Consider the following 12,679-nt stretch of genomic DNA (forward strand, 5'->3'; position numbering starts at 1 on the left):
TCTGAAGTTTCTGAAAGAGCTTATCATAGACTGCACCAGTGAATTCATCACAACTTTTCAACTGTATGTTTTACATGCACTGTATAGCGATGAGCCCTAGATTTCTATATTGGTGTCCTTTCTACACGTGTTCAGTTTGAATATTTATTATGCTTGTATGTATTTAGTTACAGGTTTGTTTGTATTTTTCTATATACAATTATTGGAATATATTGTTTGCATTACCGAGAGAGAGAGAGAGAGAGAGAGAGGGTGTGTGTGTGTGTGTGTGTGTGTTGTGGTTTCTTTGTTTTTTCTACTTTACTGAGTGAACTTCTATGCTATCTGCAGTGAGCTCACATTGGTCTCTCATATACTGGAGAGGAAAGCAACTGGCGGTTCCCCTTTCTCCCACTTCAGTCCTTGTAAATAAAGAAGACCAAAGTACTTTCCAACAGATGATGAAGGGCTACAGGTAGATTATTGGAAAGAAGGTTAAAAAGCTTTAGATACAGAACACTAAGGTGAGGAAGAGGTGAGAAGAAGAACGTAGTGTCCAAAAGAAGTTAATGAATGATTATTTGAAATGTGTGAATTTATTAGCAAGGGGGCTGAGGAAAGAAATGCTTGTCTGAATTTTAAGAAAAGTGGTCAGAATAGCCTGAAGTAGCCTGAGGGAAACCCTAAACATATAGAAAACAATTCTATTTCCACTTCTTTGACTCTGAGACTGTGAATTCCATCCATCAACTCAGGATCAAGTCCTGTTCAGCAACAGTTCTGTTTCTCCCTGCTATTTTCCTCTTGTTCTTTTCTTAATAGCCTAATTAATTACTACTTCTTGTGTATGGCCGCTTAATTAATTGATTGTTAATTATTGTTTATTGTCTGGGAGAACAGAATTGTGTACTATTTTCACTTTGCAGCCAAATCCACTGCTCATTATTATTTTATATTTTATTACTGTAATTTTTGTAATTGCACAATAACAATAAAAGAGCCAGTTTGGTGTAGTGGTTAAGAGCGCGGGACTCTAATCTGGAGAGCCGGGTTTGATTCCCCACTCCTCCGCTGTGACCTTGACTCGTCACAGCTCTTCCAGAGCTCTCTCAGCCCCACCCACCTCACAGGGTGTTTTGTTGTGGGGATAATAATGGCATACTTAGTAAAACGCTCTGAGTGGGCATTGTTGTCCTGAAGGGCGGTATATAAATTGAATGTTGTTGTTATTAAAAACATTGTGGCTGTGCCTGCAAAGTGAAAAGCAATGCTCAACCACTGCCCCCAACAACAACCAGTTAATGATTGATTTTCCACATGGTACAGACTAGTGTGATAATTACATAAAAAATTGACAGAAATCAGTATGACAAAAGATTGGAGGAGCATTGTAGAAAACACAAGAAGCAACAGGCATCTGGATTCTCAATCCACCAGGCATATGGATCCATTCCAAGTAGCTTCCCTGCTGGTCTCCTACTAGTGGGGGGTGGTGGTGGTTAATATGGTCCATCTGCCCCTATGTACCAGGGAGTTAGAGTTTACCAACCTCCACCTCCACCCTCTTTCCTCCCTGTGTATGGTGTGCAGAGAAAGGGGAATGGTGCCCCATCTGGGATATTGAAATGTACGCTGCTATATAAGATTTGATTTTATTGTTTTACTATTTTATCTGTTTAACTCTGTAATCTATCTGTTGCTGTAACCTGCCCTGAGCCCGCTTGCGGGGAGGCTGGGCTATAAATGTAATCAATCAATCAAACTGAGTGAATGGCAATTAAATATTAAATAGCTAGTGTGGAACTGGGGTTCAGATGGCCCCAGTGACTGGAGGCAGCCCCCTAGGACGTTAGCCTACTTGAATTCTTCCAGGTGGTCTTAATAGCCAATCTGTCACTTATTTCCATTTCTTTTTTTAAGTAAGTCCATAGTCCCTTCTGTTGTGGAGGTATAAGGGGAAAGGCATACCTTCATAACAGAAGGGGCTGTAGTCTTACTTTAAAAAATGAAAGCAGGGAATTCAGAGAGCCTGTTGCACATATTTTTACAACCATACAACCATATTTGATGGTTGACTTTTTAAAAAATAAACTGAAAAAGTGTCAGTGGCTCAGGAGAGGAGGGGATGGGTGCTGCTGGGGGACTGGGGCAGGGAAACTGCGGGGAAAATTGTCACGTGGAAGCCCCATTGCTGCTGTGGAGCAGTGACAGGGGACTACCCGAGCCTGTCTCCATGAGAAAAAAACGTATAACTGATAACAGTGCAGTCTTGTTGCCCTTAGTCTGCTATCTTTGATGGTTTCAGAGATTCCCTTTAACAATGGCTATTGGGCTAGTCATTAGTCATTACCTTAAAGTAGACTGGTTCCACTTTGTGCTTGACAGCATGCGCCTTGCCCACCAGGGCCAGTACAGAGGAGACCTTTTCTGAATCATAGATATTCTCCACCACACTGTTAATAGCCCCCATGACCCGTCTGGCATGTTTACGCAGCTGCAGACTCCTCTCCATCTCTAGTGGATCTTCCATGTGTTTGAATTGGCTGAAATACTGCTTGGCAGATGGGAAGTTGACAAAAAACCTGCACAGTGCAGTTCAGGAGAGAAAGAGAGAGGGGAGAGAAAAGCTCAGTCAGTCTGAGAGAAGCATAGTATACATACAGCATGTGTGAGGAGAGGACGGCTGGTGCCGGGGACTCTGGCAGCTACAGGCCCGAATTTGAGCTTCGCAAGAATCTAAACACTCATGCATAATTCCCACGCTCTTCAACAGCTTGTGCAGGGGAAATTATTTCCATTGAGACTGCTTCCGCAGTGCTTCACTTATGAAGAAGGCCCTTGACATGCTTGAAATCTGTAATGTGTGAATACGTTGCGATTTCAGTGTTCTTCCTTCATTTGTCCTCCTGCCCCCACTCCCCATTCTGGAGTGCTGTGGCAGTGTCTTCGTGTGGCACAGAATGCCAGCTCGGGAAATGTTCCACGTGGCATGTAGGGTTATGCCTACCGTATCTGCCTTTCAAAGAAGCACCTTGCTAGACCTGATGTGCTACAAAACCCTGCTCCCATCCCAAGTCGCTTGAACTGTTCCAGATCCCAACTTGCTGCTGCCCCTGCTCTCTTGCACACATCACATTACTGAAGAGCAGACTCTTTCATTTCCCACTTCATTATGCTCTTCCCTCTTGGCAGGATCTCACACAGGAGGCTGCCAGGAAAGCCGCGCGAAGCTGCGAATGGAATAACCGTGGCTCCTGCTGCCTTCCCCAGACATCTGGGATTCATCAGCCAGCCTAAAATAGGTTTCAATGTGTGAAGAGTGTGTGGCAGCAAAGTGAGGAAAAGGACTAGAGAGTGGGGGTGGGGGGGGTTGTTGAAGGATGAGACAGAAAGGGGATTGTTTCTCTTTCTCTTTCATGTGTGTGTGTGTGTGTGTGTGCACTTTACCCATCCTCACTAGCAAAACCTTGAGTGAATTCCTTACAACAGAACTGATTCAGATGTGATGAATTAAGTCCAACTTTGCTTTTGACAGAGGGATGAATGCATGTTAAGGATGTTTGTTTTTTTAAAACTCCCTTTAACGCTTTTAAATTTCTGGGTGCCTTTGTAAGTACTCCATCTAAGCTGTTTTGTTTTGCTACCAAAGAGTGTTCTTCTTAGCAGATCTCCCCAGCATATCTTAATTCTGTTAAGGAGATAGATACAAGCATGGGTGCCATGTAACCATGGTTTGGGGACTATATGAATGAGGCTTGCGTTTGCATTATCGCTCCTCCTTCCTCTCCTTTTGTAGGGTTGGAGGAATTGATGATTTCTTATTTAGCATAAACTAGAATAGGGCTTTACATCCCAATTACAAAACCATGGTTTGCACTCCCTTTTCAAACCCAGATTATCTCTCATAAATTAACCATGGTTTATTTTTCATAAATTAATCATGGTTTATAGCTCACAAATTAACCATGCTTTATTTTTCACATTTTATACAATCTGCTCAGGGGAGGGGGTATCATCTGGCAGTTCACATGGTCTGCACTAAACCTGAAGTTGCTAATTACCTCTGAGCACACACGGAAAGGTGTAGAGGGGGAATATATGGGCACCGAGCTTGTTCACATAGTGCCAGCCCATGGGTTGGTGTTGTATCTGAACTATTCCATACAGTCCTCAGTCCAAGTCCTGCTCAAGAAAACATCTAACCAAGGAAATGAGACAGACTCTTTCATAAAATGTGGATGCACCTTGATATGCTTTTGGACAGAACTCTTATGAAAACAAAAGTAGTTTATACAGGAAAGAAGCAGGCAGGCATAGCCCATCCCCAGAGCAAAACCAATGAATTACTTAGGTGGATACCTTTCTTCACTGTTTACTTAAGCTTGGATTGTTAGGAACTGCTCAAAAGTGTACATGTTTCAGAGAGTAAAAAATAACTCTGACTGCCTGGTTTCTAGGCCACTCTTGACTTGGAGTAGCTAGCTCTTAGTATACTTCAAGTACAAAAAGATCAGGTGAGAGAGATCTTCCGCACCTGCCTCTTTTGAAAACTTCGAAGTCCCACCCTCATAACAAGAACATACCCTTCTGGACATGTACATCAAGCAATGAATGGCACCGTACTCCAGAGCCAGGTAGAAACCCTCCACAAAATAACATTTAAAGTGGAAATTCCTGGAGGGACAGAATTGCTACCTGGCACTACTGTGGTACTGTGACTGCTTTCCAGCATTTGACAGATACTTAAAATACATGCAATCCATAGAGCAGACTGTATTTCTAGCTACTCCAGTGAAGTTTTGCCCCTTTAAAATGTACATTGGGTACACTATTGATATCAACCCCATTGAGGTCAGCCCTGCAACATTTTCATGATTGCCATCTCTGGATGTGCTCATCTCCCCAGATCATACACAGTTGGAGGATCTTGGTGGTTGTGGACTGGGGTGGAGTGATGCATATTAGGTAAGCGCCCAACCCCTCAAAACCCTTGTTGCAGACATAGATCCAGAGGAGTTAGCCATGTTAGTCTGTAGTAGCAAAATCATCTGACGAAGAGAACTGTGATTCTCGAAAGCTTATGCTACAATAAAGTTGGTTAGTCTTAAAGGTGCTACTGGACTCTTTTTGATGTTGCAGACATAGTGTGTTCTGTGATTCTGCTTTTCCTAAATTTCATTCACTTCAACTATGGAATGCTGGCCAAGTAGCACCTAAACATACCTTAGCCACTTCCTTTGACCTAGTTTACATGTGAATTTTTAACATAGGTTGGCTGTGGGGGAAAATCACCTCACGGTGGGAGAAAAGCAGTCATGCATATCCAGGCATTAGAAAAATGTTATCGTACAGTTGCAGGGTTTCTTAAGTCTAATATTTGCTATGGCATAACACACAAGATGAAAAACTGATAAAAAGCAGATGCCTGAATGCTGATCCCATGGAATGCCTTCTCTGATTTGATTCTGTTCTAAGTCTCGTCTTCTGTGTCTTGGGACACACATCCGGACAAATATGGACAAGATGTCCTTAATGCAGTGTTGTCTTTTTCTTGGCTTTCTTACTTGAAGCATTTTAAAAACATCCTTTCTGGGCACAATCCATTGGGAAGCTCTTTGATGAAAACCACATTGAAATGAATGGGACTTGCTCAAGCGCTGTGCTATTGTGCAACCCGTGATACTCCCATAGGACACATCCCAGAGTGGATTGTGCCCTTAATCAGCGGCGGAAATTGGGAAATAATGTCGTTAAGGTGCAGATATTGCAAATGTGCTCTTGGTTCCCACATATTCAGAATCAGAGATTCATTCAGTATGTTGGAAGAGTAAAGTCATTAACAAAAGATTTGTTAGTGTAGCATCACCATCATTCTTTCCATTATTACCCCAACAACTACAAGTTTCTAAATGGTTGAGCTATATTTGACAAACAGAGTATCTAGAATAGTGTGGTGTGGTGACTACAGTGATGGACTACAATACTAAATGGGATGGATTCCAAAACACCAAGATACAAAGGGAAAACTCCCAGGAACCCCTCAACTGTATACTATATATATCAAAATTTAATTACACTATCATGATCCAAATGCAAAGATATACACAATTTCATACAGTGTTACAATATTACAATAACTCATTCCATAAATACAGTCATATGTTATACATTTCCAAGGTGCTGTAATAAACAGGAGCCAATTCTGTTGCACAGTTAATTCCTTTCCTATGCCAATGGCTAGAAAGGAAACAAATCACTACTTGAGTCCAAAGAGGTATAAATTCCAGATAGCTGCAAATTTCATAGTAGAAAATCTAGATGGCAAATTCCGGAGTACACCATCCGGGTCCCTCCCCGGTTCTCCTGGTTGTTGGCAACGAGCCTGCCAGCTAAAACTGCTCGTTTCGGATTCCCTTCTTCTCAGCCTCCTTTCTTTCCATTACCTCATGATCCACTAATGGGGCTTACTCTAATGACCAGTTAGAGTAAGAATAAGGGAACATCTTTCTAAAATTCGTACAAGAAATTTAGAAGCCCCATTAGTGGATCATTTCACTCAGTGTCATGACAGCGAAACAGAACTTAGATATTCAGTACTTGAGGTAGTGCAATCTAATAACAGTAACAACAACAAGTTACTGCAATTGGAGACTCAATGGATCTATAGAATGAATTGTCTGGTACCCCATGGGTTAAACAATGAAATTAACTTTGCAGTATTCCTGTGAGTAGTGTTGGATCTGCAGCAATGAGGTATGGAGGACAGAGAGTACTGTACCTTTAAGAGAAAAGGAAAGAGGAAAGAATAAAGAGGCACGGAACTGCAGACAGGCACCTGCTGTGTATTATCACTGATTGGAAGGAGAAAGCCTTGCTGTGAGCACATTAAGTTGGAGATTGTGACTTCGGATGTTATGTATATGTAAGTTAAAGAAGTTAACTGTACTGTTAAAATGTTTGTATTAAGTGTAGCTGGTAAACTTGTGACATTTCTATGGCAGAAAGGAGGCTGAGAAGAAGGGAATCCGAAACGAGCAGTTTTAGCTGGCAGGCTCGTTGCCAACAACCAGGAGAACCGGGGAGGGACCCGGATGGTGTACTCCGGAATTTGCCATCTAGATTTTCTACTATGAAATTTGCAGCTATCTGGAATTTATACCTCTTTGGACTCAAGTAGTGATTTGTTTCCTTTCTAGCCATTGGCATAGGAAAGGAATTAACTGTGCAACAGAATTGGCTCCTGTTTATTACAGCACCTTGGAAATGTATAACATATGACTGTATTTATGGAATGAGTTATTGTAATATTGTAACACTGTATGAAATTGTGTATATCTTTGCATTTGGATCATGATAGTGTAATTAAATTTTGATATATATAGTATACAGTTGAGGGGTTCCTGGGAGTTTTCCCTTTGTATCTTGACTACAGTGATGGACCAGGATCTGGGCAACCGAGGTTTGATTCCCTGCTCTGCCATGGAAGCTTGCTGGGTGACCTTGGGCTAGTCACGTATGCTCACAGGGTTGTTGTAAGAACAAAATGGAAGAGAAGAGAATGATGTAAGTCCTCATTGAGGAAAATAGTGGAGTATAAATGAAGTTAAATAAATAACTAAACTGAATGAATGAATGAATTCGAATAAGTTTCTCTACGCTAAGCAAAGGTTACTCTATGATCTTCTTTGAAACAAAGTCCCATAATCATGAACAAAAACTATTGGCAGGGATATATATATATACACTATATACATATAAAACAAGTTTCTAGCCCTCAAAATTGAGACAAACTTTAAAGTAGCAAAATCTTAAAACCTGGGATGCCTGTGTACATCCTGGGGAAGAGCCTCAACGGCCTGCATATTTCTTTGCCTCTTACCATAACTAGCAGAATCTGTTCCAGGAACAAATTATGCTAAGTAAGAACCTTTGCTCAATTAGCATAACTTGTAGTTTTCACAGAATTCAGGATTGTCATAGATTTTTTTTAGCATAACGATCTTGTTATAGCAAAGTAACAGAACAGTTATTTTGTATGTATGTATCCTGTCAACCTTTACAAGCTTCAAATAAGGCCAGATCATGCACGTATAATAAATATAGAGAGCACAACAACAGGATTGTTTATTACAACCTCATAGGAGTTGCACAGTGTGACATAGCCTATCAGATGTTCTCTGTGGCTTATATCCAGTGGTGGTTTTCTGCTTTGAGTGTGTGCATGGAGCAGGGATAAAAATTCTGGAAATAAAATGAGTTAATAACATTGGCAGTAGTAAATAGCCCTCACACAGATTATTATTTAAAAGGAACAATGGAACAACATTTCTCCTAGAATTACCCATCTGTTTGCTCCGGTCTTTCAGGGATCGGGTAACAATTGTTCAGACAAGTTCTTGCTGATCTAGGACAAGCCTTGCCACAGAAGAAAGCCTTGTTTTCTGAATCTTTTTGAAAAGGAAATGTTTGCTTTAGTGGAGAGAAGGGGAATTAAGATAAAAAACAAAAAGTTGTTGAACAGGATGGATCGCATCAGAGGAGGAAGAGTTCTTCAAAAGTCCTTTTAAAATCCTGTTGAAAACCTCTGAAAATTACACGGGGCGGTACTCTGTGATGTCTCAGGGCCAAGCTACAAGTGACGAATGACACTTGAACAGCAAGTGTATTTCTCCCTGTTCACTAGCCCTCCACTCAATCCACTTGCCGTTCAAGTATCATTCGTAACTTGTGGCTTGGCCCACAGTCTGCTCAAAAGTCATGGCCTCAGGCTATGTTACCTGGTTCAATAATAGTGACATTGGCAGTGATAGATTAAAAAAAAGAATCAGATGTTGCTTCCAAATGAATATAGTAATAGTAAATTAACAGGAAAGCTAGGTTTCTCAGTCATGGAGGCACAACTTAGAAGGAAAGTTGCTGTTTCTCTTTGGAATGTTCCTCACACTGCTCTTTGTCACCCAGTGCTGGGTCTGAATAGTTTGGGCCCCAATATTTTTTCCAACCGGGGCTTTCCCCTAACTCCAGTGTTGTTTGACCCTGCACTCAATTGAATTTGTTTTACTAAATCTTTCATAGTAATTTAACACCAGTTTATGTTTCTTTTATTGATGGTTGTTGTGGGTTTTCCGGGCTGTATTGCCGTGGTCTTGGCATTGTCGTTCCTGACGTTTCGCCAGCAGCTATGGCTGACATCTTCAGAGGTGTAGCACCAAAAGACAGAGATCTCTCAGTTTATTGCCTTGTGCTGCCCTGTATTTATTTATGCCGTGAATTTATTTTAATTTGTTTTTAAGAATATGCGGCTGACTAGCTATTACGGGATTTGCTTTGATCTAGTTTTTACTTCATTATTAATGTGACAACCATATTGATTCATTGATTTTATTTTATTTCTTCATTTACACCCACCTTTCTTTTTGGAGACTCAAAGTGGCTTACAACATTCTCTCATTCTCTATTTTATTACTTTATTTTATGTGTTCTTTACAACTCCATTTTCCAATATTTTTTGTTGTTTCTTTATAATTATTTTATCTTTGGGCCAAGCTAGATGTGCAAGTTTTTAAAGAATTGGGTCTGGGGAACTCAAGTTTCCTACAGCTACACAGCAGTTTTGGGGAGTAGCTATTAAAAATAAAGTAGACCCTAAATGGCCCCAGAATGCCCCCAGAGGGGAGGATGGGCTCCTCCCTCCCCCCTCAAGCAGTTTCCTTGTGCCAAAATAGGAGAGGAAGGTGTTTTCCCTGTTTTTTCTGCTCCACGTAGAGTATTCTGTGCATGTGGAACAGTAAAAACAAGGGGAGGAACTCTTCCCATGCTAGTGTGACATGGTGAAATGGCTTGGAGGGGAGGGGGAGCCCCTCCTTCCCCCATGGAGGCATTCTGAGGCCATTTGGGCTCTCTTTTATTTACTTTTTAACTGCTGTATGGCTGTGGAAACCTGAGTTGGGTGTGGGGAGCCCCCAGACTCAACTCTTTGAAAACCTCCATGTGTAGCTTGGCCCTTAGTTAGCTCATGGGGAACTGAATACATTGCTAATGCAGACTACAAATTATTTAAGTAAGTAAGTAAGTAAGTAAGTAAGTCAGTCAGTCAGTCAGTCAGTCAGTCAGTCAGTCAGTCAGTCAGTCAGTCAGTCAGTCAGTCAGTCAGTCAGTCAGTCAGTCAGTAAGTAAGTAAGTAAGTAAGTAATCTCCTGTTATCAAAGTCTTACAGGTGCGCAGTGATTTGCTTATAATAAAATACCAGGCATAATCTAGGAAAAGTTAGTCATATCTAAGTTCCACTGAAAGCTATGGAATGAGGCATGAATCATATGGGCTGATGCAAGACTGTGAACTTTGCACTGCTCAAAGCTGTAAGGAGCTCTGGGCAAGGGTGTTTGAAGAAATATGATAATCTTTTACGGTGTTCCCTCACTGGCCCCGGGTTCTACCTGTGTTCTGTGAGTGACACTGGTTCTGTTGGGTTTGCAACAGTGTCCCTTGCTTCAGTTTAGTTTTGGTGGAATCCACTGGTTTAACATGATTCTGTGGTTTTGTGTTTTCCTTGATTCACTTTTGTTCTGGGGGGGATTCCATTCCTTTACTTCAGTTTGTTTCTTTTGGGCTTTTCTATGTATTTAGCTTGCATTTATAACTGACCAGTGATTACCTTGCCCCTGGGTGTTTCAACCTCAGAGCCGGCATGGAAATTTTTACACCATAGAAAACACTGGAGAGTGGCTGAGGACACCTCCTTCAGGGCCTCATAGAATTGGCTCTCAGCATCCAATCTTCCTGAAACTTGGGATTTCTTTAGTGGATAGGAAGGAGTAGGTACCCTGAACATTTGGTATATTTTGTTTGAAAAATACCCCCCCCCAGGTAATTTTCTCCATAGGAAATAATGGCTGGATAAATTTGAGATTCTCTAATCTATCCAAACTAGATTAGAGAATCGTACCCAGATTTCAGGGATACCAATTTTTTTTTTGTTTCTCTGAAACCCAGATCCAGGCCAACCAGTTTTTTAGGGGGTGCACATTCCTAGTTGTTTATGTACTATTTATTCTTCTCACAAGAAAGGTTATTGCCTTGGCTATCATGCAAAGATTTTAACAGTATATTTGTTGGAAGCCACCCTGAGCCCGCTTGTGGGAAAGGTGGGGTATAAATTGAATAAAATAAAATAAATAAGATCTTAACAACTGGCTATTTTGTAACTTTTACGATCAATTGATTTGTTGTTAAGTAAAAAAGAATCTCTTTCAAATGGCTGTGTTAGATTGCCTTGAGGTATATGTGGCTATCCTGGTCTTTGTCCGAGGCCTCTTGGACTACTTCCTGACATTAGGTCAGTGAGCCCTTGCAATAGTGCCAGTACGGGCATGAGAAGAAGGTGCATTTAGGGGAGAACAGTGCCCCTTGGGGACAGTCCAGTGGTGCACTAGGCACTTTGATGGCTGCAATGGCTTGGCTAGTGTGATCTTCTCATCAGAGATGGCAATCTTGTGGCAGGACAGGGAAAAGTTGGTTATATGCACAACATCACACTCTTTAAGGAAAAGCCGTCAGGGAGCCAATCAAGGAGAAGATGTGCTGGCTTCCAACCCAAGCAGCAGAGATTGGGAATAGAGGGGAGGAGGAGAACCCATGAGCTGAAATCTGCCCCCCCCCATATAGTTCTGAGGCCTAAGAGCTCCAGCAGGGGTACAGCTAGGAGGACGTCTTTCCCAAGTCCTGAGGGGGGAATTGGTGGGAATCAGTGCAACCTTATATATGAGTACTGGCACCTCTTTAAACACAAAAAAACACTAATTGACACCAAGGCCATTTTCATACCGTCTTTAAAATAGCATGATACTTACAGAAGGCTGCTGACTTCCTCATGTGATTTTTGACACCATCCGTTTACAAATCGGAGGCAGGCAGCCACAAAAGCACCATCATCACGGATGGTGATTTCATGTAAGGAAGGTGGCAGCCTTCCGTGAGTATCGCGCTATTTTAAAGACGTGTGAAAACGGCCCAAGTAAGGGATTAAAATAATCTGCTTCTAAGCATGTGTAAAAAATAGGTCCTCAGCCACCTCAGCTGGTGCATGTTGACTGTGCAGGTGCACAAGTAGCACATACATTTGAAACACGTTTCATTTTAAACTGCAAATGGAGCAATAGTTTCAGGGCCAGGTTTCCCTCATAATAAAACCAAGTACTATGAGCGGGGGAAATTTGCACTTGGGATCTTTTATAGTGACATTTTAGCACACTTGCAAATTGAGCTCACTATCTGTACAAGCTCTTTCTCTCTGCATTATGCCTTTAGCTTACTTACCTATGGCAAGAAAATAACTGTGATTATAAAAGCACTTTCCAAGTACAGTAGCAGGTACAACTGACTGTTACAGAACTTGACCATTTAAACACTCTAAATAGTTGTTGTTGTTAAGTCTTTCTCACTGAGATCAAAGGTGGATTACACAGTGCAAGTGAAAATACAATGTAATCAACAGCTACAACATTCACTGAGCAAAGTACAATAATGAACAACTGTTAGGACATTCAGTAAAAGAGATACAGTAAGGTATGATAACAGAAAATTTGGAAAACACTGAGCACCACTAAACAGAGATGAAATCTTTCTGAAACAAAGCATAACTAATTTATATGACATGTTTAGTAGTGCAGAAATTCCCTAGAAGGTGCATGTCTACAGCAAA

General features: G+C 41.3%; 1 protein-coding gene across 3 annotated transcripts in view; it reads right to left on the reverse strand.

Moving 5' to 3' along the window:
• The window catches only part of CYGB (cytoglobin), a 77,726-nt gene that overhangs the window by 44,281 nt on the left and 20,766 nt on the right, over window positions 1–12,679 (reverse strand). For all 3 annotated transcript variants that reach the window (XM_054978653.1, XM_054978652.1, XM_054978654.1), the window contains exon 2: window positions 2,330–2,561. In XM_054978653.1, coding sequence (XP_054834628.1) covers window positions 2,330–2,561 — 232 coding nt within the window. The remainder of the gene's footprint in view (window positions 1–2,329; window positions 2,562–12,679) is intronic.

This window comes from Eublepharis macularius, chromosome 4, assembly GCF_028583425.1.
Source record: "Eublepharis macularius isolate TG4126 chromosome 4, MPM_Emac_v1.0, whole genome shotgun sequence".
In the NCBI taxonomy this organism is placed as follows: Eukaryota; Metazoa; Chordata; class Lepidosauria; order Squamata; family Eublepharidae; genus Eublepharis; species Eublepharis macularius.